This window comes from Saimiri boliviensis, chromosome 2, assembly GCF_048565385.1.
Source record: "Saimiri boliviensis isolate mSaiBol1 chromosome 2, mSaiBol1.pri, whole genome shotgun sequence".
NCBI classification, from domain to species: domain Eukaryota; kingdom Metazoa; phylum Chordata; class Mammalia; order Primates; family Cebidae; genus Saimiri; species Saimiri boliviensis.
Window position 1 is genome coordinate 75,490,886 of NC_133450.1, and position 26,179 is coordinate 75,517,064.

At 39.5% G+C, this 26,179-nt stretch overlaps 1 protein-coding gene across 2 annotated transcripts in view; it reads right to left on the bottom strand.

The window, feature by feature from the left end:
- The window catches only part of AP4E1 (adaptor related protein complex 4 subunit epsilon 1), an 89,662-nt gene extending 64,971 nt beyond the window's left edge, over window positions 1-24,691 (bottom strand). The window contains exons 1-7 of one of the 2 annotated variants that reach the window (XM_074393604.1): window positions 24,463-24,691; window positions 21,496-21,567; window positions 18,132-18,255; window positions 10,444-10,517; window positions 9,263-9,384; window positions 4,978-5,137; window positions 3,103-3,269 (exon numbers count right to left, since the gene is read on the bottom strand). In XM_074393604.1, coding sequence (XP_074249705.1) covers window positions 3,103-3,269; window positions 4,978-5,137; window positions 9,263-9,384; window positions 10,444-10,517; window positions 18,132-18,255; window positions 21,496-21,567; window positions 24,463-24,612 — 869 coding nt within the window. In that variant the 5' untranslated portion in view covers window positions 24,613-24,691. Of the gene's footprint in view, window positions 1-3,102; window positions 3,270-4,977; window positions 5,138-9,262; window positions 9,385-10,443; window positions 10,518-18,131; window positions 18,256-21,495; window positions 21,568-24,462 lie in introns of those variants that run through there. The other variant, XM_074393605.1, reaches the window with a different exon arrangement.
- Window positions 24,692-26,179: the final 1,488 nt, after the last annotated feature.

Below are 26,179 nucleotides of genomic sequence, written 5' to 3' on the forward strand. Positions count from 1 at the left end.
AGTGCAGTGTTTATGGAGCCCTAGCACTCTGCCTGCACACTTGCTAGAAAAACATCCTCTCCAAGAGGCCAGTGTGAAAAAGCTATAGCTTCTCAGCTAGTATTTTGCATGTTTCATAAATTCAAAAAGCACTAACAGAAAAAAAATAATAACAGCAACATAGGATACATACAGTGGTCTTGCAGAGAAACTGTGTCATAAAATAAAAAACAATATCAAAATATCAAAATAATTTGGGCTATATAGCATTACATCTCCTTCAAAAAATGTTTTTTCCAAATATACAGCTAGAAAGTTCAATGTTAAGTGCATGTATTTTTAATCTGTCTTAACTGAAGTATAAACATCCAATAATTTAGAATCCAGAACCACATTCTAAATCCTTCATTTTACTGTATAAGCATTTCTTCCTCAGAAGATAACCATACAGCAGACATTACCAATTCTTCCCTGCCCCCCCCACCCAAAATTCGGTAATATTGTACCTATAGTTTCTCAATTTTAAAAGCTAATACCTGGCATGAGTCATAATTAACCACATGAAATAAAGAAATATTTGTGAACAAGATCAAGCTAAATGCTAATCATCTAAGAAGCACAATGCTACAAAACACAAGAAAATATTCAAAGAGATATAAATGACCATAAATATAACAGACTTTTCCAGTAAGTTGGTTTTTTCAATTAAATACTTTAGAATCTGGTTATAACTTAATTTTTTACTTTGCTACATTAATAATGTCCCACAAAATATAAGATTTATGATAAAATAAAATCTCATCAGAGTTGGTACAAAAAAGAGAAAACATTCTAATGTTCCATAACATTATAAGAAAGTTCCACTCTATTCATAACTCAGCCTAATTACTGGTCACCTGAGTGCTGTGAAGGTAAGGACTACCTTACTCATCTCTGTGTGTATGTATTATCCAAATTTATCCACAAAGGCAAGAGAAAGGAAGATAGTTAATAAATTTAATAAATAGATTCATTTATTTATTACTTCCTGATAAAAATGGATGGCATTAAGTCTTTTTAGAGAAGTAAGATCTAATGCATTAATATAAAATTCATAGTTTTAAAACATAATTCCAGTCATCTCCAACTACAACTTCATGTTAGGATAGGGTGGCATGATATAAAATAAAATATAATTAAGACAATGATTTCTAATGTGTGTGCCTGCTCCATCACCTTAGGTTTTTACTCCAAGTTTCAATCAGGAGTTGAGATTCATAAACACATAAAAAAGTAACACTGTAAGGGCCGGGTGCAGTGGCTCAAGCCTGTAATCCCAGCACTTTGGGAGGCCAGGGCAGGTGGATCACGAGGTCAAGAGATCGAGACCATCCTGGTCAACATGGTGAAACCCTGTCTCTACTAAAAATACAAAAAAAAAAAAATTAGCTGGGCATGGTGGTGCATGTCTGTAATCCCAGCTACTCAGGAGGCTGAGGCAGGAGAATTGCCTGAACCCAGGAGGCAGAGGTTGCGGTGAGCCGAGATCGCGCCATTGCACTCCAGCCTGGGTAACAAGAGCGAAACTCTGTCTCCAAAAAAAAAAAAAAAAAAAAAAAAAAAAGTAACACTGTAATACTAAGAGTGAAGTAGCTCAATTACTGCTGGTCAGGAGCTCATAGGCAAATGGATTCTGAGATGAAGTTGATTTCTAGGAGCAAAAGCCTAAAGAATGGTCCCCTTGTAAAGCCAGGATAAAGAGTCAGAATACAAAGGTACCCTACTACACAAAAGGGAAACAATACTCATAAAATCAGAACACTAATTAGCAAATATTTTCTTAAGACAGAAACATATCAGGAACTCTAGCCAAGGTCCTTGCTCTCAAGGGAACTAAAATCTTAAGACTTGCTCTCAAGCAATTCAGAAACAGTTTTTTAAATAAAATAATATATATGTACATATGCAAATGCACACACACGTGCACACACAGAGAATGAGAATGATATAATCAATGCAAATAAATTAATGAATCTAGGCGCAGGGTATAAGGGAGCTCCTTGTACTGTCTTTGGAACTTTGAAAGTTTGTCAGTTTGAAAAAGTATGGCAAAACTGAGGCCGGTGCGGTGGCTCATGCCTATAATCCCAGCACTTTGGAAGGCTGAGGTGGGTGGATCATCTGAGGTCAGGAGTTTGAGACTAACCTGGCCAACATGGTAAAACCCGTTTCTATTAAAAGTATAAAAATTAGCTGGGCATGGTGGCACGTGCCTATAATCCCAGCTACTTGGGAGACTGTGGTGAGAAAATCTCTTGAATCTGAGAAGTGGAGGTTGCAATGAGCCAAGATCTCACCACTGCACTCCAGCCTAGGTGACAGAGCAAGACTTAGTCTCAGGGAAAAAAAAAAAAAGGCAAAATTGAAAAAAAATATATATATACACACACACACATATATAGTTGGAAAGATACACATGAATAGTTTAAGTTATTGGCTAAAAGAATAATTAAGGTAAATGAATTAAAAAGGTGACACACTCACAACCAACTAGCGACAAACTACAGCCCATAGGCCAAATCTGGCCAGATGCCTAGTTTAGTATGGCTTCAAGCTAAGAAGAGATTTTATATTTTGAAATAGTTGGAAAAAAATTAAAAGAATAATACTTTATGATGTTCCAATTATATGAGATTCAAGTTTTAAGGTCCATAAAAAGGCTTCTTTTAAATACAGCCTTGCTAACTCATTTATGTTCTATCTGTGGCTGCTTTCATGCTATAATAGCAGAGTTGAATACATGCAAAAGGCAACATATGGCCCACAAAGCCTAAAATATTTATTATCTGGCCCTTTGCAGAAAAAGTTTCCTGACCCCTGAACTAGAACAATCGTGAAAGCTTCACAGAGGAGATGGCATTTCATAGGTACCTTTCATGAAGGGTACAATTAGGATAAGGAGAGAGCTAGGATTATCCCAGCAACCTGAAAGCATTTATGTGCTTCTTATAATGGCTAATTTTATGACTATTAAGCCAATTAAACATTGGAAGAATCTGGTTTATCATTAAACCACTAGGAAACTAACGTCTAAGCCTATCTTCTGATATGGGGTCATTAAGCAAACTTATAAGAATAGTTTACCTTTGATCATCTTTTCCTAGAAGTCCTAGTATTCTCAAGAGCTGAATTTGTAACCATGGTGCTGGCACACTGTGGTAATTGAAATCTACGGGGAGCTTTCCTCCAACTACTTGCTTCAAAATGGTTACAAAACTCCCAGTCAAGTCTTTATATCCAGACGAATTCTCCTACATCCCCCGCCAAAAAAAAAAAAAAACACTTTGTTAGTAATATCTTACTAAATATAAATAGACCTGGGTGAAATGTCATATAGAACCTAACTTAATACATGCTTAAATTTATGTTCATATTTAATGAAAGTGCTCTAATACGTATAATTTCTTCCATGATAAAATTCCTCTGGCTAATGAACCCAAAGCTGAATCATCCCAGAAAAGTTTCCACCATTCCCTACATTTTCCCCCATTAGTTTAATCACATTTCAAAAGTTCTTATAATTGCATCTTAGATAGAATCCTTAATAGCCAATACCAGCAATTAAAACAAAAAGTAAAAAGAAATGGCATACTGTAAAAGGACAGTAGTACCTCTGCCTTTGGATGAAAATCAAGGCCTGTTTGCAGTCTCTGTTTCCAAAAGACTTCACATGTAAATGAGTTAAATTTGTTCTGGGTAGAAGAGCACAGCCAAGACTACTTAAACATTAAAAGTCCCCAAAATCACTGTGCCTGCCAATTAAAAATTAATTAGCCATTCAGTACCTAAAAATACTTGTTTCTGAAGGAATATGCCTTGATTATCTATCTGAGTAATCTTTTGGACTGGGGAAATTAGATACATACTCCTTAAAAGAAACATTAGATTCTTTATTCTAATATTCTAATTTTTTTTTTTTTTTTTTTTTTTTGAGACGGAGTTTCACTCTAGTTAGCCAGGCTGGAGTGCAATGGCACGATCTCGGCTCACCGCAACCTTAGCCTCCTAGGCTCAGGCAATTCTCCTGCCTCATCCTCCTGAGTAGCTGGGATTACAGGCACGCGCCACCATGCCCAGCTAATTTTTTTGCATTTTTAGTAGAGACGGGGTTTCACCATGTTGGCCAGGATGGTCTCGATCTCTTGACCTCGTGATCCACCTGCCTCGGCCTCCCAAAGTGCTGGGATTACAGGCTTGAGCCACCGCGCCCGGCGCCTAATATTCTAATTTTTATTATGTATCAAGGGCAAATTTTTAAAAGGGAAATAAGGTTCTTTCAAATTTTACAAAATGTTAGGGCAAAAATAAAATTTAGTATTGAATATCTAAACTGTACTATTTTAAAACGCAATACATAAAAAACAATATAACTTTAAATGAGTTCAACAGTATATTTTATTTTGTTATAATAGGTGCCATGAAATTCACTGCAAATATGTATACTTGAACATAAATGGTTTCAGGCAATACACTAAGGCTGAATTAGTATAAATCCATCATCGCCATTTAGAAAAGTGTTTTACTATAGCATTCAATCCTTTTTCCTCATATGGTACAGTGTCAATATATGGAGTCAACACTACAGTCTGTAGCTTGCACAACCCCACTGGTTCTCCTTATTTCTATAAACTGTTATGCATCCCACGAAGCTACATAAAAGAGAATTACTCCTTGAGAAAACACAAATCTGCAAACTTAAGACAGCTTCCATAGCTACCATTTTTCCCTACCTGTTTAGTAACATCAAAAAATTTTAGGCACTAAAAAAAAAACTAATCCTGTAATGTGCCTACAACTCATGCTATCAACAACTTGCAAAATTACTAATTAAAAATAAATATAATAAAATCATAAAATGTTAACTAAGCATTTTACCAAAATAACAAAGTTTCCTTTAAATTCCATAACTGTATTTTTCTACTGGTAACTACTCAGTACTTGCTAAAATCTCCAACTTACCTTAATCATTCTAAGGTATATATGCAAGGAAGCAGCCATGACTCCAACATCTCTGTCACAAAGTGCTTTCCGAAACTTAATATGAATATGTTGTACTTGATTAGGAGCAATGAGATGGAATTTGTATAATGCCAGAACAGCTTTTCTTCGTATAATCTCCCTAAAGACAAAAAAATGAAACCTTGTTAGGCAATCTGAATCGTCGAGTATTTACTTTGAAAGATTATGGGCCAGCTGATTTCAAAATACTGACTCCTTATCTTAATCTACAAAGAAAGAGAGAATCATGCATTTGCTCTTCATTTATTTTCTTTTGTTTGTTTTTTTGTTTGTTTGTTTGTTTTCTATTTTCTAATATACTAAATTATAAAAGTGATTACCTCTAAGAAGTAAGGTCTCAAAACTTTAACTGCCCATATTATATACATATCCAGTTAGGGAATTCTTTTTTTTTTTTTTTTTTTTTTTTTGTAACAAGCATATAATACTTTTGAGAAACAAAAAAAACAAGAAGAATAAATTTATTTATTTTTAAAAGACATATCTCTAAAAATTAAAAAAAGTCAACAGTGGCCGGGCGTAGTGGCGCAAGCCTGTAATCCCAGCACTTTGGGAGGCCGAGGTGGGCGGATCACGAGGTCAAGAGATTGAGACCATCCTGGTCAACATGGTGAAACCCCGTCTCTACTAAAAAATACAAAAAATTAGCTGGGCATGGTGGCGTGTGCCTGTAATCCCAGCTACTCAGGAGGCTGAGGCAGGAGAATTGCCTGAACCCAGGAGGCGGAGGTTGCGGTGAGCTGAGATTGCGCCATTGCACTCCAGCCTGGGTAACAAGAGCGAAACTCCGTCTCAGAGAAAAAGAAAAAAAAAAAGTCAACAGTAAGTTTAAGTAAGTAATAGGTAATTTCAGCTAGTAATATTAAAGTCTCTTTATTAGTATTTAAAAATCTTTGGCCTGTAATCCAGGACTTTGGGAGGCCAAGGTGGATGGATCACTTGAAGCCAGGAGTTAAAAACGATCCTGGCCAAGACGGCGAAACCCTGTTTTTCCTACAAATACAAAAATTAGCCAGGTGTGGTGGTGCACACCTGTAGTCCCAGCTACTTGGGTAACTGAGGCACAAGAATCGCTTGAATCTGGGAGGCAGAAGTTGCAGTGAGCCAAGATGGTGCCACCATACTACAGCCTGCGTGACAGAGCAAGACTGTCTCGAAAAAACAAAAAGAAAAGAAAAAACTCATTAACATTTTCGTTCTAAAATAGCTTTCTATTTTATTTTTATTATTATTTTTTTAATCACTGGATAGCAGACTCAAAATACTTTGGAGGACAGAGGGAAGGAATACAAGGACACACATGGAATAAAAAGATGTTACTCCTTTCCTTGCCCGGTTAATCTGTTTCAAAACCTAATGATCATAAAGAGGAAAAGTATATACTAGTCTTATACTTCATCTGTAGCAGATTACGTCTAGCACACAGAAACAAAAATAAAGAAATGCCATCCTATGTTCACGATGTAGTTTCCAAGGAAGCTTCTTCCTTGTTAATTGTCTATTTCTACATATCTCTTATTTGCAGACTATGCTGGCAGGGCTCAGAATAGCAGCAAACATCACAAAAGTGAAGTATTTACTTTGAGGGTTCCTTAACAGATATTCCTATTATAGAATCTCAAGACTGAGAATATTCAGTGCAATCTTTTGTGTTCTACTCAAGAACACCTTTTATAAGATTCTTAATAAATGGTCATAGAAATTCTATTAATAAACAACTTCCTAGGCAAGCTATGCCATGATGGAAAACTATTTTTACAAAAAGAAAAAAAAAAAGGAAAGCCAGATTAACAACAGATTTACTATTAGTATTAATACTGTAGTGAATGCAAGCCACATCCCAATGTATTGCCATTGGGTGTTAACTGACATTAATTCTGGGAAAGAATAGGTAAATGAGATGAGGAAAAAAGAAACACAAAGTCAGAATAGGCCCAGGAATCCACAGGCCTGGCCTCCAGTGGTGGTAGGTACTAACAGAATATAAGAGACCTAGATTTAGGCTGTGGGGTTGGTATGCTGAAATACAGCATGGGATTCAAAAGTTGAATTTGAGCCTTGTTTCACATATTCTTTGTAACATCTGCTGGCTTACCTATACCTCTGTCCCATATTCTTCAGCTCTTTACTTCCAAGCATGGGGCTAAGTATGGCCATAACTGCAGAAGCAGAGTTTCAAAAAGTCTAAACTCTAGCCAGGACTTTAAATTAGACTAAATAGGAAGCAACAAAGGAAAAAATGAAAAGGGACCTTTCAATTTTCAGGGGGATTTGATACAAACAGTCAGTAAGTAAAGTCACCACAAAAGTGGTGGTAAGCAAAAGTTAACTAAAAATATGCTGCTGCTATAATTAGATTACCATAAAAATATCTTTTAAAAAGCTAATATTGGCCAGGTGTGGTGGCTCAGCCTGTAATCCCAGCACTTTGGGAGGCCGAGGCGGGAGGATCACAAGGTCAGGAGTTCAAGACCAGCCTGGCCAACCTAGTGAAACCCTGTCTCTACCAAAAGAAATACAAAAATTAGCTGGGCAGGGTGGCATGCGCCAGTAATCCCAGCTACTCTGGAGGCTGAGGCAGAATTGCTTGAACCCAGGAGGTGGAGGTTGCAGTGAGCCGAGATCATGCCACTGTACTTCAGCTTGGTCCACAAAGCAAAACACTCTGTCTCAAAAAAGAAAAAGTTAATATTTTATTTCTTTTTTAATTGTCTATAATTACCCTTTGTTCTAAACACAGATATGACATACAATACATAAAGTCTGAAAGATCTATGAAGCTATTCTATAATTCTTAGTAAAAGCCATCATTTTAGCTGGAAGATTCATGATCCAATATTTCTTAAAGAATACAATCTATAAGACAACATTTTGCAATCTGAGAACATTAAAAATACTGACTTGGCTGGGCTTGGTGACTCCCAACACTTCAGGAGCCCAAGGTGGGCAGATCACCTGAGGTTCAGAGTTCGAGACTAGCCTGACCAAAATGAAGAAACCCCATCACTACCAAAAATACAAAATTAGCAGAAGGTGGTGGTGCATGCCTGTAATCCCAGATACTTGGAAGGCTGAGGAAGGAGAATCACTTGAACCCGAGAGGCAGAGGCATGGCACTCCAGCCTGGGCAACAAGAGCAAAACTCCATCTCAGAAAAAAAAAAAAAAAAAAAAAAAAGCAACTGACTTAAAGCATATAAAAGTTCTATGAGTAACAAAAAAAAATCTTTATCAAGAATATATAACTGACATACCATAATCACAAAAGAAAATGACTGCAAACCTTTTCCAACTTTAAAAATTATGACATAAAGGGGTTTAGTCAAAAATAAAATATTAATAATTCCAAGCCGGGCGCGGTGGCTCAAGCCTGTAATCCCAGCACTTTGGGAGGCCGAGGCGGGTGGATCACGAGGTCGAGAGATCGAGACCATCCTGGTCAACATGGTGAAACCCCGTCTCTACTAAAAAGTGCAAAAAATTAGCTGGGCATGGTGGCACGTGCCTGTAATCCCAGCTACTCAGGAGGCTGAGGCAGGAGAATTGCCTGAGCCCAGGAGGCAGAGGTTGCGGTGAGCCGAGATCGCGCCATTGCACTCCAGCCTGGGTCACAAGGGCGAAACTCCATCTCAAAAAAAAAAAAAAAAAAAAAAAAAAAAAAAATAATTCCAAATATGGTAAACAAGTCAGTCAACCTGATAAGGAAACAGTTAAGGACACTTAGAAGAGAAGATTAGCAAAATACGACAAGGTAAATTAAGTTTATTTGGATACATTCTACTCTAAAATGGAATTTAAATGCTGTGGTTTCGATAGAAAAAGCATCTTTCCACTACACTGAAGGTTTGCATTCACAACACTTGCACAATCTCCATATGTTTTTCATTATTTCACTTTATCCCGAAAACAACTTTGGGAGAACTAAGGAGCTTCAACCAACCCCATATAGCCAAGGAAAAACTGCTCATTAGTGGTAGAACTGGAAGGAAAGCCAAGGATTCCTGGACACTAGGTCTCACTGTCTCTTTTAACTTTAGAAAGCTGCCTACCATTTCCCTAAACCCACATAAAAATAAAGATGATCCTACTGAAGATGTTTGTATTATTTCTAGCACTCAAAGAATAACCTCTATCCTGGTAGCACTGAAGTTATAATAAATTTTCTGGTATAAACTTCTATTTTGAAATATATGGTGTAGACACCTATCCCAAAAGAATTTACTTACTTAGAATGTTGAAGTTTATCTTCTATTAACGGAAGAACAGCTGGAATCATTTCTCGGGGGAAAATCTGGCTAACAACTGTAAGTGCCATACACACTTCTACTAGGTTAGTGCTCTGCAGGTCCTGACAAAACATTAAACAAAGAAAACATTCAGTGTAAATACTGGAACTAGGAATGGCAAATTCAACACTGTAATAGTCCTATATACTTCGTAATTTTGTGCTATTTATAATTAATTTGTATATCTAGACTTATGGAATATTTTATTGGAATGCTCCTATTCGTTTTATTTGCCTTAATAGAGTCAGTAGAGAAATAAAGCCAAAAAGCAACTGATACAAAATTTCTGATACAAACCAAAGTAGCCTCCTTTATTATAGCCTTTAAAACTTTTCTAAATCAATAATAAAACAATTTTATGAGTTTTTCTTATTAATCAACAATAATATGAGTTTCAACGGAAGTGATTCTGGAATACTCACAATAAAATACACACATTCATATATACTTATCTGTGCATATGGTTTATAAACCATTCTAATAGAACCTAAAATATGTTTTCTAAGTTTGGAAAAAATTTAACCTACTAGTAACCTTAATATAGTATATGACTTAAAGTTCAGAAAATATTGTTTTCTTTCTCATGTATCAAAAAACTGACACAAAATAAAAAGCTAACAAATCAATTACATCTCATTATCCTTCTGATTTAGCAGTGTAACAGAAAACACTGTGTGAATTGTTTTTATTATCTCTACATTTCAGTTACTTGATTACATCTTATTTTTTCTTTACATGACTTTTTAAATTTTAAAGACTTCAATTCCTCAGTTTATCTCCCATTAGGACAGATCCTAGGAAAAAAGATAACAGCATGGAAAGTATACCTAAACTAAAAGCTTAGAGCCCTGAACTCTAATTCTAACTCTGTGTTTTAAAATGAAATTATAACAAGAGCAGCAGCTACTATTTCACATAGTGTTTCATTTAATCCTCACAACTCTGTAAGTTCTATTATTTAACTACATTTTATAAATGCAGAAACTGATCTAAAAGATTTTTCTAAGCCCATTCTGTAAGCCCACTTTCTTCTAATATTACCTAATTAAATATAATTGAGGAGAAATGTCAGGGGCTGGCAAGAATTATGACTTCATATTAACCAAAATACAATACAATACCTTTACAACTGTATTCACGAGGAGAAGCAATAATTCATGACTTTCATGTAGAAATAAGGAAACAGCCAAATAACCTATAAAAATTGAGGGAAAAGTCTCATTACTACCTACCAAAAATAGACTTTTCACAAGAAGTTAAACCAGTCCTATAAGTATCGAAGATACAAGTTACAAGTAAATATAAAAACAAATTGTAAAATATAAGGTTTTTAACCTTATGTTTTTTACCGAAGATTTTTAACCTTCAGTAGAGAAGATTTCAGGTATTCTTCATCATGAAATCTTCCAGAGGCCAGACGCGGTGGCTCTCGCCTATAATCCCAGCACTTTGGGAGGCTGAGGCAGGTGGATCACGAGGTCAAGAGATCGAGACCATTCTGGCCAACATGGTGAAACCCCGTCTCTACTAAAAATACAAAAAAATTAGCTGGGCATGGTGGTGCACGCCTGTAGTCCCAGCTACTCAGGAGGCTGAGGCAGGAGAATTGCCTGAACTTGGGCGGCGGAGGTTGCGGTGAGCCAAGATGGCGCCATTGCACTCCAGCCTGGGCAACAAGAGCGAAACTCCGTCTCAAAAAAAAAAAAAAATCTTCCAGAATTATGTATTTCATAGGATATTCCAGAAACTGAATAGACGCTATGTGAATCAACTTAAAATCTTGTAAATGACACTGAGAAAACATGCCTTCTATCTTTTGTGCAAATCCTTACATTATCAATCAAAGCATTATCTATTTTATAAATGCTATTTTATATTGAAACATATAATAATTCAAAACAAATAACTACAGCAAAAAAAAAAAAACCTCTAATCACTACAGTGAATAGTGAGTTACTAGCTCTTTGTATTGAGTGAGCTACCTACCTAATGCCAACCCATATGATATAAATCATGTATTAAATATATTAAGCCACACACACAATACCTTATTTTCTCAATTGAAAGAATAACAGTTATTCAGGAAAGAAACACTATCTGCTACATTAAATGTACTCATTGGCTTAAATAAGCATTTTTACTGCAATAATATTAAAATATTTTAAAAGCACATTTTAAGATTGAGGAAATATATTAACACTATGACAAATGCCATGTACCTGGAATCCAGGTGCTCCAAGAAATTTTCTCAGTCACCCTTCATATTGATAATAACACTTTAATTAGACAGTCACTATGGGTCAAGTACTTTATAAGCATTACTTTGTTTAACCCTCGCAACCACCCTATGAGATAGGCGATACTATCCCAATATGATAATGAGACCCAAAAAAGGGCAATTTCCCAAGGTCCACACGTATCACATGGTGGAGCCAGAAGTCAAACCCAGACAGTTGGAGTCAGTCCACATTTTAAACCCCCATGTTTTACTGCCTCTCCATATAGTCTATCACATGACCTGATTCCCTGACTCCACACTCATTGTTTTTCATTCTTCTCAATTCTTTCCACCCTTTCATCAGGGATTCTAATGTTAACTATACCCATCATTACCCAGCATTCATGCTGTCTGTGTCCACTATGAACATGAGAAAATAGAAACTTCCTATTCTCACAACCAGGAGGTGGCAGCATGACCAATTCCAACACCTTCACTCTAAGTCAGATGAGCAGAGCTGTTACTCCTGCAATCATAATAGATGAAAAAATCTGACCAAGAAAGAGATTAGGAAAATCCCAGAAAGCATTTATTTGGTTTTGTTTTGTTTTCTGAGACTGAGTCTCACTCCATCACTCAGGCTGGAAGGCAGTAGCACAATGAAAACTCACTGCAGCCTCTACCTTCCAAGCTCAAGTGATCCTCTACCTCAGCCTCCCAAGCAGCTGGGATCACAGGTGTGCACCATCACACTGATCTTTTTTTTTTTTTTTTTTTTTTTTTTTTTTTTTTTTGTAGAGCAGGGTCTCACTATGTTACTCAGGCTGGTCTCAAAATCCCACACTCAAGCAATGCCTCCCACCTCAGCCTCCCAAAGTGCTGGGATTACAGGAGTGAGCCAACACAACAGGGCCCCCAGAAAGCATTAAAAGCAAAGACTGTCTTACTAGATTGCTGATAAATCACCTGTTTGGCTAAGGTATCACACATTCCCAAGACACCAATATCAAGGTCAACAAACTAATCCAAAGACCATCTCAATGAGACCTTAATTCTTTCTTTTACAAATAATATCCCAACTGTTTCAACAATCAGAAAACAGAAAAGAACACTGGGACTCAAAAAATGAGAAAAATTTCAGGGAAACAAAGAATAACAACTATGATTATAGATTATATTTGGTATGACTAAGAATGAGGTATACAAGCTTTGAGTATATAAATTTGGGCTCTGGCTCCATTTATCTGCTATATGACTTATGCTTATATGCTCTGTAAGTTACTTAACTTTTCTTTTTTTTTTTCTTTTTGAGACGGAGTTTCGCTCTTGTTACCCAGGCTGGAGTGCAATGGCACGATCTCAGCTCACTGCAACCTCCACCTCCTGGGTTCAGGCAAGCCTCCATCTTCTTATCTTTCAAATGAAGATGAATACTGGCTGGACATTTAACAGGCATTTACGCCTGTAATCCCAGTACTTTCGGAGGCTGAGGCAGGCAGATCACTTGAAGTCAGGAGTTCGAGACCAGCATGGCCAACACAGCTACAAACTCTTTCTCTACTAAGAACACAAAAATCAGCCAGACATGGTAGCACTTGCCTGTTATCTCAGCTACTTGGGAAGCTGAGGCACAAGAATCGTTTGAACCTGGGAGGCAAAGGTTGCAGTGAGCCAAGACCACGCCACTGCACTTCAGCCTGGGTGACAGAGCAAGACTCTGTCTCAATAAAAAAAAGGTAAAATGAAGATAAATACTATCTTAAAAGATAAAGCACTTAACATAATACTTAACTTTATGGGCAGTGAAATTTATTTATTCATGCCTGCAATTCCAGCACTTTGGGAGGCCAAGGCAGGAGGACTGCTTGTGGCCAGAAGTTTGAGACCAGGCTGGCTAACATTGCAAGACTCTTATCTCTAAAAAAAAAAAATTTTTTTTGGAAAAGACATTCTGACCAGGCACAGTGAGTAGCTCACAACTGTAATCCCAGCACTTTGGAAGGCCGAGGTGGGTGGATCACCTGAGGTCAGGAGTTCAAGACTACCCTGGCCAATATGGCAAAAAAAAAAAAAAAAAAAAAAGTCTCTACTAAAAATACAAAAATTAGCTGGGCGTGGTGGCAGATGCCTATAATCCTACCTAATGAGGAGGCTGAGTCAGGAGAATTGCTTGAACCTGGGAGGCAGAGGTTGCAGTGAGCCAAGATCATGCCATTGCACTCTACCCTGGGAGACAAGAACAAAACTCTATCTCAAAAAAAAAAAAAAAAAAAAAAGACATTCTGCATCAGAGAAAGCACCAAAGCTGGCCTTAAATTTCAGGAGTGGGTGAGACAACAGTACCAAAGGGAAGGCATATAGAAGGCATAAATTATATATACACTTTTTTTTTTTTTGAGACACATTCTCACTGTGTTGCCCAGGCTGGAGTGCAGTGGCATGATCTCAGCTTACCACAAACTTCGCCTCCCAGGTTCAAGCGATACTCTAACCCCAGCCTCCCAAATAGCTAGGACAACAGGCATGTACCCCCACACCCGGCTAATTTTTGTATTCTTAGTAGAGAAGGGGGCTCACCACCCTGGCTAGGCTAGTCTCAAATTCCTAATGTCAAGTGATCTGCCTGCCTAAGCCTTTCAAAGTGTTGGCATTACAGGTATTAGGCATCACGCCCAGCCCCATAAATTATACCTTCAAAAAATGATTTCCGGGCCGGGTGCGGTGGCTCAAGCCTGTAATCCCAGCACTTTGGGAGGCTGAGGCGGGTGGATCACGAGGTCAAGAGATCGAGACCATCCTGGTCAACATGGTGAAACCCCGTCTCTACTAAAAATACAGAAAATTGGCTGGGCATGGTGGCGCATGCCTGTAGTCCCAGCTACTCAGGAGGCTGAGGCAGGAGAATTGCCTGAACCCAGGAGGCAGAAGTTGGCGGTGAGCCGAGATCGCGCCATTGCACTCCAGCCTGGGTAACAAGAGCAAAACTCCGTCTCAAAAAAAAAAAGATTTCCATTCAATAACACACATTAAAAACATCTGATGTCTGCAGATACATGTCACTCTAATTGGCAAGAAGTATTTTCCTAAAGATCATGTGTCTCAATAAAAATGACTCTGAGATCCCCTTTAAGATAAGCTTCTGTAATTATAAAATGATACAGTTACAAGATTATTAATTACAACTTTATTTATTTATTAAGACAGGGTCTCACTCTTTTGCCCAGGCAAGAAATATTTTCCTAAAGATCATGGGCCTCAATAAAAATGACTCTGAGACCCCCTTTAAGATAAGCATCTGTAGCCGGGTGCGGTGGCTCACGCCTGTAATCCTAGCACTTTGGGAGGTTGAGGTGGGTGGATCACCTGAGGTCAGGAGTTCAAGACCAGCCTGGCCATAATGGAGAAACCCCATCTTAAAAAAATAAAAAATAAAAAAAAAAGATAAGCATCTGTAACTATAAAATTATAGTTACAAGGTTATTAATTACAACTTCATTTATTTATTTATTTGAAAAAAGGTCTCACTCTGTCACCCAGGCTGGAGTGCAGTGGCATGATCTCGGCTCACTGCAAACTCCGCCTTCAAACTCTGCCTTTCGGGTTCAAGCATTTCTCATGCCTCAGCCTCCCCAGTAGCTGAGACTACAGGCACGCATCACCATGCCCAGCTGTCTTTTGTATTTTCAGTAGAGAAGTACAGACAGGGTTTCGCCATGTTTGCCAGGCTGGTCTTGAACTCCTAACCTCAAGTGATTCGCCCGCCTCGGATGGGATTACAGGCATGAGCCACTGTACCCGGCCTACACTGTAACTGTAACTATTAATTTCTGTTTGTCTCTGTCCTCTCCCCTGCCACTGCAGGGATCCTCAAAGTAGAAGCAACTTAAATTATTCATCTATAAGCTTAACTGCAGTATCTGGCATACGGTGGGCACTCATTGTATTAATTCCCTGAACAATGAATACATTTTATAAACAGGCAATCCCTAAGAAGATTTTCCAGTCAGAAATATTTTTCCTAATCAAGCCAAAATTTCACTACTGAAGGTTAATTTCTTTGGATCTGTCTTCCAGAGTCTTTAACAAAATAGATACCTCTAAGAAGAATATCAATGTTATTTCAACTGCTGTGAGCTAGTATATAAAGCAAGTAAGAGAAAATGGCCCAAAGTTGAAGGATAACATTAAAAAGGAAAATCGAGAAATAGAAAAGTAAAAGAAATGAGATGTAAGGTAAGATGGGAGGGAGGTAAAGAAATATCAGACTTTTGCCTAAAATCTGCCATCACTGACTCCTGTTATGGCTGAATTATAAACATTTCCAAATGTATTGACATCTAACATGTTTTTCCTTAGAAATGAAAAGGATGAAGCTGGTTTCTACTTTTCTCAAAATGCTCAACAAAGGTTGAAATTTCCTTTTTGCTGTTTTTCTTCTTTGATCAAAACCAAAGAAGAGAAAAAACACTACAAATACAGTCTTTCAGAAGCTAAAAGAACATTACCATTAGAAAGACTTCAGACACACCAAAATTTTAACAGGATTTTCCAGGTTTGGGATGACAACTGAAAACAGTGAATATGACTGGAAAAGTTTAAATTCCATATTTGCATAATGTTTAAGAGAAATCAAAGTTTTAAGAAAAACAAATTACTAGGCCGGGCGCGGTGGCTCAAGCCTGTAATCCCAGCACTTTGGGAGGCCAAGGCGGGTGGATCACAAGGTCGAGAGATCGAGACCAACCTGGTCAACATGGTGAAACCCCGTCTCCACTAAAAATACAAAAAATTAGCTGGGCATGGTGGCGCGTGCCTGTAATCCCAGCTACTCAGGAGGCTGAGGCAGGAGAATTGCCTGAACCCAGGAGGCGGAGGTTGCGGTGAGCCGAGATCGCGCCATTGCACTCCAGACTGGGTAACAAGAGCGAAACTCCGTCTCAAAAAAAAAAAAAAAGAAAGAAAAACAAATTACTAATAAAAACTAATTTCAAAACTTTAAAAGAAAATTCCTGCCTTTAGGGAGCTTAAAATTAGTTCAGGAGCCAAGACATTAATATATGAAAAGATAACAATAAAAAGTAACAGATGGTAGGAGCCACCTGTGTGATCATAGAAGAATTAAAATTTGATTTGGAATATGGACAGACACAGAGAATGCTAGAGGGTATTCTACTTGGAGGAAAGACTATAACAAGTTTGGCTGGGCATGGTGTCTCACATCTGTAATCCCAGCACTTTGGGAGGCGAGGCACATGGATCACAAGGTCAGGAGTTCAAGACCAGGCTGGCCAACATGGTTAAACCCCATCTTTACTAAAAATACAAAAATTAGCTGGCTGTGGTGGCAGGCGCCTGTAATCCCAACCTCTAAGGAGGTTAAGGCAGTATAATTTCTTGAACCTGGGAGGCAGAGGTTGTAGTGAGCTGAGATTGAGCCACTGTCCTCCAGCCTGGGTGACAAAGCAAGACTCCGTCTCGGGGGGAAAAAAAAGAATATAACAAGTTTAAAAGATCAAAGATACAATTCAAGATGAGATTTTAAAAAAGAAATTTAGGCTGGGCGCAGTGGCTCACACCTGTAATCCCAGCACTTTGGGAGGCCAAGGCAGGCGGATCACCTGAGGTCAAGAGTTCAAGACCAGACTGACCAACATGGTAAAACCCCATCTTAAAAAAAAAAAAAAATTTAAAAATTTAAAAAAAAGATCGAAGAGTGTTTTGGGTGGAGTGAGGTTCCACAAGTGGAATATTATGTGCATTCAGTCTCAGAATCTTTAGCAAGACATCTGTCACTTCCACCCCATCATCATCTGATAAGACAGATCAATATAATTTATGAATAATGCTAGTCCTAAACGACACGACATTATCAACTTCTCTGAAGAACATGTTCTTCCCTTTAGTATTCTAAAATGCTTCCTTTTTCAGATTCTGTATAAAGCTGAATCTTTATGAATAGATTTAATTGCCTAAAAGAATTTTTCCTTATGCGCTAAAGCTTGACTAGAGAGAAATTTGTTGAAAAGTTACTGCTAATTCTCATAGCTACCATTTGAGAGGCTAAAAACAAGATAGTTAAAATTACTCTAGTAAATTTCAGTTTTTATTCTATAAAGAAACATTTCTGGCCATTAAAAGAATAAGGTTAAACAGACTTCTTAGTATCAGCTCTATTGCCCAGGCACAGTGGCTCACATCTATAATCCCAGTACTTTGGGAGCCTGAGGTGGGCGGATCACCTGAGGTCAGAAGTTTGAGACCAGCCTGGCCAACATGGTGAAACCCCATCTTTACTAAAAATACAAAAATTAGCCAGGTGTAGTGGTGGACACCTGTAATTCCAGCTACTCGGGAGGCTAAGGCAGGAGAATTGCTTGAACTCAAGAGGCAGAGTTTGCAGTGAGCCAAGATCAAGCCACTGCAGTCTAGCCTGGACAGCAGAGTGAGACTCTATCTCCAAAAAAAAAAAAAAGAAATTATAATACAGTATTCTAAAAACATACTATATACCTACCATCATCATTCATTTTGTATAATAATTGGAACTTCAAGAACCACATGAAAGTATGAAAGTCTTAAACACATACATACCTACTCTTTTTTCTAAGAGGTTTCCTTGTTGGGCTAACTTTATTGCATGAATATAGCCAAAGGAAGCATCATATCCAAGCATTTCGCAATATATTAGTCTCACCATACATTCCTTCATCATTTTCTGAAAAGCAAAATACCCAGTAACTATATAAATGAATTGAATGTTTTGATTGTTTTACTATGTTCTCATAACTTAACAGGAGAATCCTTTAATCCTGGCACAGAAGAAATAATAGATATCAGAAACTAATCATGCAATATCACACTTTATAAATAAAAATTGTTTCCAATCTTATCAACAGTATTACTTTTAGTAAAATTATTTCACTACTTTCTTAGTGGCAATACTATAAAATAAATCATCTGTAGCTATTTCTACGTGCCCCTAGTGAAAAATATGGTTATAATGTGACACATGGGGTCTTCAGAAAAGATTTCCTCCACGGTCCTCTTACTTGGCTTCTAAAATAGAGCACATCACTTTAGTAGACTTTGTCAAATGAAAACATCCATAAAATTCTCCCAAGTTGGTAATAATTTCTGTAACAAAAATATTTTTCACATTGGAAAATCAAATTGCACCTAGATTTTCTTCAGAATTACTGTGCTAAGCATTATACAGAATAGTTTGCTTTATAGGCACTTTTTTAATAACTCACAATTATAAACTGGGGGGCATGATTTCATGAATGGTATAGCTATTGTAATAATATTTAGTTTTTTAATGGGGGCTTTTAATATCTGCAATGCAAGCCAAAAATTTTTAACAGATGCTAAAAATTTTTTATCACTAATATTTGCATTCTCAATATTTACGGTAAATTTGAATCAGAAATAAAAAATATAAAATGTGTTTCAAAATAAAGAAAAGCTCATACTTTTTTTTTTTTTTTTTTTTTTTGAGACAGAGTCTTGCTCTGTTACCCAGGCTAGAGTACAATCTTGGCTCACCACAGCCTCTGCCTCCCGGGTTCAAGCGATTCTCGTTGTTTAGCCTCTCAAGTAGCTGGGATCACAGGCATACATCACCACGCTCAGCTAATTTTTGTATATTTAATAGAGACGGGGTTTCACCATGTTGGCCAGGCTGGTCTCAAATTCCTGACCTCAAATGATCCGCCCACCTCAGCCTCCCAAATTGCTGGGATTCTAGGCATGTGCCACCACACCCAGCCACACAGATTATTTTAACATGGAAAAATTAATTAGGGTTAGCATATTACAGGATTATTAAATCACAAAATGCTAAGGAAACAGTGAAAATGAATATTTTAAAGCAAGGACAGTAATGTTTAATGTAAATATGAAGAGTTTAAAGAGAAACCACAAGAAAATCTTAAGGGAATGAGATTTAACTCAGGTCACTTGTGCTTAAAGCAGTAAAAGTTAATTTATTAACCCATTAATTAAGACTACAAAATACTGACTGGGCACAGTGACTGTCTCCTGTAATCCCAGCACTTTAGGAGGCCATGGCAGGCAGATCACCTGAGGTAAGGAGTTCAAGACCAGCCTGGCCAACATGGTGAAACCCCGTTTCTACTAAAAAACTACAAAAATGAGCCAAGTATGGTGGCTCGAGCCTGTAATCCCAGCTACTCGAGAGGCTCAGGCAAGAGAATCGCTTAAATCTGGGAGGTGGAGGTTGCAATGAGCCAAGATCCCGCCACAGCACTACAGCCTGGGCAAGAGAGCAAGACTCCATCCTCCACCACCGCCCAAAAAGATTGTAAATTCTGAGAAAACAAATAAAAGATACTGGAAGTCCCTCTTCAGACTTCTACATTAATTAGAAGTGAAAGTGTTCATTTAAGCCATTAAGTTTCAACCCTAGATTTGTAATATTTTATCTGAGAGTTTTTCAAAAGTCATTAGGAACTTTTAGTGAGATTTATATCTCATACGTTTATTTTTAGAGATGAAAGTGTATTCCCCAATGCAGGAATTCTCTTTACAATTTTTCTGACCGCCAACCTTTACAAGAACACCTCTGGGACAGGCTATTCTACAAGATATGCACAGAGTTGGAGGCCTAAATATTATAAAACCTTCCTTTCAAACTCTGCCTTCCTAATTTCTACCTATTTATCTTAGTTCTGCCCAACTTCAGGTTTCTGCCTTGGAACAAGGAAAAGTATATACTGATGCCAATCTAAGAAAATGGAAGTCTAACAAACAAAAACCATCACTGTTTAATGTTTCTATCTAGTACTATGAAGCATAATGATTTTATACATAGCCACACAGACACACATAGGTATATACACACAAACATACATGTACATATATGCACATGGATATATCATATTGTTTTGAGCATTATTTGCCACATACTATTATTATGACCACGAACAAAAATATATTCATTCTCTCAAACTTTACAAGTGTTACTCAAATTCTCTATCATGTACTTACGTAAAATGATCACCCTGATATTTTCACTAGCGAGGAGGAAAAACATTCCCACAGTGGCTTGTATACAGAAGGCACTCACCAAATACTTGCTGAAGAAATGTTGCTTGGAACAAAATCTCATTTAAAAAAAAAATCAGGTCAGGCACAGTGGCTCATTCCTGTAATCCTAGCACTTTTGATTTGGGAGGTGGCTGGGTTACTTGAGGTCAGGAGTTTAAGACCAACCAGCTCCACATGGTGAAACCTCAACTCTACTAAAAATACAAAAACTAGCCAGGTGTGGTGGTGGGCACCTGTAGTCCCAGTTACTCAGCAGGCTGAGTCAAGAGAATTGCTTGAACCCAGGAGGCAGAGGTTGTAGTGAGCTAAGATCACACCACACCACGGCACTCCAGCCTGGGCAACAGAGCAAGACTCCGTCTCAAAAAATAATAATAATAATCAAACTGGGTCTTAATCTTTAACTATGCTGGGACAGCCCCACAGTGTCCAGCATAATAATGAATGACCATTCATTAAACAATTGCTGAATGTTGTTTGAAAAATCAAATTATATAGAACAAAGTTTAAAAACAACTAGGTATTAAATGATAAAATTAGATATATCTACAATATATCAATTCAGGTCTGAAAATATGTTGATAGCCCAAGCTTTTCCAAGTGCATAACGTTAAAAGCATCAGCTCAGCACTAGAGTCCCAGGAGTATCTCCACATTTATGTAATCATCATCACATTAACCCTGACTTGACACAGGCAAACCTTGTTCTGGTGCAAACCAGTCAACAATAAAAGGCTACAGTTAACATCTGAGTTGCTACCATCTATAATTCATTTTGACTGTGATAAACTATTTAGCAACCGATCATTAGTTAAATGCCACTATTGAGTCTATAGTAGACTAGATTTCAAATTCAAATGTGTTGGCACTGACTATGCAAACCTACCAGTGTCGTAGTAGGAGCAGAAACAGTCGCTTTCAGACTACTCAGTTCCTGCTGGATTAATTTTTCTTCTTCCTGGGAAAGTGAAAATATTTAAATGCTTGATTAACTGTCTTTTAAAACTGTAATAGCATTTATCTAAAGGGGAAAATATAATTTACAATACTTTTAATTAAAAAGAAACATTATTTTAAAGGAGAGTTATAAATATTACACACTTACAATCTAAAGGCATTTCTCCAAACCGCAGAACCGTCCCTGGAGAGAATAAATATTTCCAGGCTAACCCACCCTTCCTCTTTTCTTTACTCAGTTACTTCCCCTTAATGGTAGAATGGCAGAAAATGTTTTTTTAAAAAATAAAGATGAGGCCAGGCATGGTGGCTCAAACCTGTAATCTAAGCACTTTGGAGGCCAAGGCCAGCGGATCACCTGAGGTCGGGAGTTCAAGACCAGCCTGACCAACATGGTGAGACCCCCTTCTTTAAAAAAAAGAAAAAAAAAATTTTAAATAAATAAAAATAAAGGTGGAGGCTGGGCCTAGAGGCTCATGCCTGTAATCCCAGCACTTTGGGAGGCCAAGGGGGTTGGATCACTTGAGGTAGGTCAGGCATTCAAGACCAGTCTGGCCAACATGGCAAAACCCCATCTCTACTAAAAAATACAAACATTAGCTGGGCATCCTGTAATCCCAGCTATTCGGGAGGCTGAGGCAGGGGCAGGAGAATCTCTTGAACCAGGGAGGTGAAAGTTGCAGTGTGTCGAGATTGTACCACTACACTCCAGCCTGGGCAACAGAGCAAGACTTCATCTCAAAAAACAAATTAAATTAAAGGTGGAAAGAGAGTAGAAATTCTCCATGTATTCGCCCAAGAAAAGAGTCTCATCTCACATATTCCCCTTAGAAGTAAAGTCTTCATGGAATAGAAAAATAGGGTAAGAAAGCAGAAAGAGAAATCGGTCTTTTTCCCTTAAACTACATTCTTCTTCCCTGTCTTTTCCTCATTCCCCAAATCCTTTCCATCACTTTGTATCTCAGACACATACCAATGTGGTCACTTCTACTGTCTGCATTGTATGTTACCTCCCTGAGAACTTAAAAAATTGGCCCCATTTTTTTTTTTTTTTGGCTACTATCATGCTACCTTTAAATGACACCCTGAATTTTATGTTCATCAGGTAGCTATTCAAAAGCCAAAAAGTACTGATCCACATGGATCCCTATCTACAGTTTCAAAATGCTATTTAAGACCAAAAATAACTTTTAAAAAAATTTATTGAGCATCCCATAAAAATTAGCAAAGGACAAAAACCTTAAGAAAAACAATACTGGCCGGGGGCTGTGGCTCACACCTGTAATCCCAGCACTTTGGAAGACCAAGGCGGGTGGGTCACCTGAAGTCAGGAATTGGAAATCAGCCTGGCCAAAATGGTGAAGCCCCATGTCTACTAAAATTACAAAAATTAGTCAGGCGTCGTGGTGTGCACCTGTAATCCCAGCTACTCAGGAGGCTGAGACAGGACAATCACTTGAACCCAGGAGACGGAGGTTGCAGGGAGCTGCGATCATGCCACTGCACTCCAGCCCGGGCGACAAGAGCAAAATTCCGTCTCAAAAAAAAAAAAAAAAAAAAAAAAAAAGCCCACAAAATAATGATTCTGGAATGTGAAGTAGGTTCTCTCCAGATAGCATCATCTTATTTGAGCTGCCAAAAAACGATTTTTTTAAACCTTCAGAGCACATTCTGTCTTTCCTTCTCTTTTCGCACTTACTTACTCACATTGTAGTCATGCTTATACTTGTCTTAAGCCCAAAACAATGACCAATTTTTGGGGGAAAGGGAATGTGTTTAATTCTATTTTCCTGTGTCTAACACATAACCTTGTTCCATAAACATCTGTTGAACAAATAATGACATTAACATGTGCTCTTTTAAGATATAAACTTGAAGAAGACAATATGTATACTACAAAATCCATGCAATCATCAAGCGCCTAAGAGGGCCCGGCACGGTGGCTCATGCCTGTAATCCCAGCACTTTGGGAGGCCAAGACGGTCAGATCACTTGAGGTCAGGAATTCGAGAGAAGCCTGGCCAACATGGTGAAATCCCGTCTCTACTAAAAGTATAAATATTAGCTGGGCGTAGTGGCACACGCCTGTAATCCCAGCTACTCGGGAGGCTGAGGCAGGAGAATCGCTTGAACCCGGGAGGCGGAGGCTCCAGTGAGTCCAGATCGCGCCATTGTGCTCCAGCCTGGGAGACAGAGCAAGACTCAGACACTAAAAATAAAAAAAAAAAAATTAAAGACTGTGGGAGCTTAAGAACTTTTATAACTGCTCAAAGCACATTTGAGGCAGAGACTTAGCAAATTTTACATTTTGGGAGCATTATGGTTTTTCTTCGCCCAACACGTGTTCTAACCCAAGAAACTCAAGCTCCCCAAAGATATTCAACAGGAAGCGCAGATGGCAGGATCTGTTTAGGTATGCGGCATCCGAACTGTTGTTCAGTTGAAGGGACCGGGGTAGAGAAGGAAACTGAGAACGGGAAAAAAAACTTTGTGGATGGTAAATAATGTCAGACACCTTCTCAGCACTGAGTATGTTTACACGCTTGTCATCTCACCCGATCCTCTGAATAAAACCCTATGAATTTTATGAATTATGCATCAGTACTTTTCCAAGCCAACGCTGAGAAAATACATGGAGGGTCAGAGGTTACAGAGATCTGCCTCAGATCAAAGAGTCAGTGTCAGAGCCAACTGTGGAAACTCGGCCTCCCTGCTGTCAATTCCAGCAGGAAAGTGAAGCTTCCCGACAGAAGAAAGGACGAACCGACACAGCAGTCCCTGAACCCCGCCGGAGGGCTGAGCCCGGAGGTCCTGGAGTCTCGCCGCCCAGCCAGGGCTTCCTGGCGCGGGGGCCTCACTCCAATGTCCCTGAGTTCCCCGGCCGGCAGGCACCTACGTGCTTGGAGGTGAGGGCGGTGATACCGCGGACGAGGCTGCCCAGCCGCGAGGAGAAGGACGCCTTGGCGGCCGAGGACCCACCACCGGGCTGGTTCTGCAGGAAGAGTCCCGGCAGCGCGGTCAGCGTCTTCTCCACTATGTCGCTCATCGCCGCCGCCGCCGCCCGCGATCCCGTAGCAGCCCGGCTTCATGCCCGGACGCCGCTGCCAGCCCGGCCTCCGTAGGCACTTCCTGTTTTTTGAATAAGAAATCTTTATTTAGGTCCCGCGTGAACAAGCCCAGTGTCGTTCTCGCGAGGAGCCACCAGAGGACGCAAGAGACCGCAGGGACCGAAAAGGCCGCTCGCCCGAGATTGCGCGCGGAAGCGGACCTCCGTTCTCGCGAAGGCACAGCGACTACGGGATCCCCCCACAACTGTGAGTCCGCTTGAGGAAGCCGCCAGGGACGTGGCCCCGTTAGGCATTGCTTCCCACGATCTCGCTTTCCCACTACCCGCCTCCGCGTTAGCCAAGACCGCGTCAGGGGTTGCTTCTCCCTGGCCGCGCCTTTTTTGGTACGTCCCTGCCCCCTCAGCCGCCCCTCACTGTCCCTGGACCGCGCGCCACCCGTCCGCCTCCCACAGGCGGCTTCACGCGGGTCACCGGCGCCGCACGAGGCTCCTGCTCTGGCGCCTGTCGGGACCCCCAAGGTGTTGAGTGACAACGCGGCTGCCCTGAGGGTTCGGCGTGCCGGGTTCAGAGCCCGCCGCGGGCCGAGGACTCGCGGCCACTGTCGCTTCCCGTCTGCCCATCTTCTTCTGCGATCTGGGGAGGCGGACGGGAAGAGTGGTCGGCGGCCTCCTTTGCCGACTGCTCCTCAGCAGGTCTTGGTTAGAAAGTCCTGGGGCCGCCTTCCCTGCCGGGCCGGCAAGGACGGGTCTCCGCGTCCCGCCCTCTCACAGCTCCCGGTTCTTTTTCACTTTGGAACGAGTCACAGTTGCCACTACGTAAACAGTTCCCCATAGAGTGTCTCATTCGTAGTGATTGCCCAGCTTTGACCTAGAGCAGAATCTGGTACGGTGGTTCTCCACGTGTGGTCTGGTGACCTCTGAGGGTCCCTGAGACACTTCTAGGGAATTCACACAGTCGACACAATACTCATAACGTTTCTTGCGTGTTATTTGCGTGTTATTTGCCGTTTTCACCCTCATTCTGTTGGAAGTGTACAGAGTTTTCAAGAGGTTAGATGGCAGTTGACTAGATGGTGAAATGTATGCTGGACTATTCTTGTGTTTTCTAGAATTTTCTTTCTTTCTTTCTTTCTTTTTGAGACGGAGTTTCGCTCTTGTTACCCAGGCTGGAGTGCAATGGCGCGATCTCGGCTCACCGCAACCTCCGCCTCCTGGGTTCAGGCGATTCTCCTACCTCAGCCTCCTGAGTAGCTGGGATTACAGGCACACACCACCATGCCCAGCTAATTTTTTTTATTTTTAGTAGAGACGGGGTTTCACCATGTTGACCAGGATGGTCTCGATCTCTTGACTTCGTGATCCACCCCCTCGGCCTCCCAAAGTGCTGGGATTACAGGCGTGAGCCACCGCGCCCGGGTTTTCTAGAATTTTCTAAGGTAGGTTTAGGACATAAACATGCACAGTTTGACCTCCTAGTGTGTTCTTAGGACGTAGGTTAGATAGGTGGTCATAGCCTCCCTTCAAGGGGAACAAATTTGATCAATAG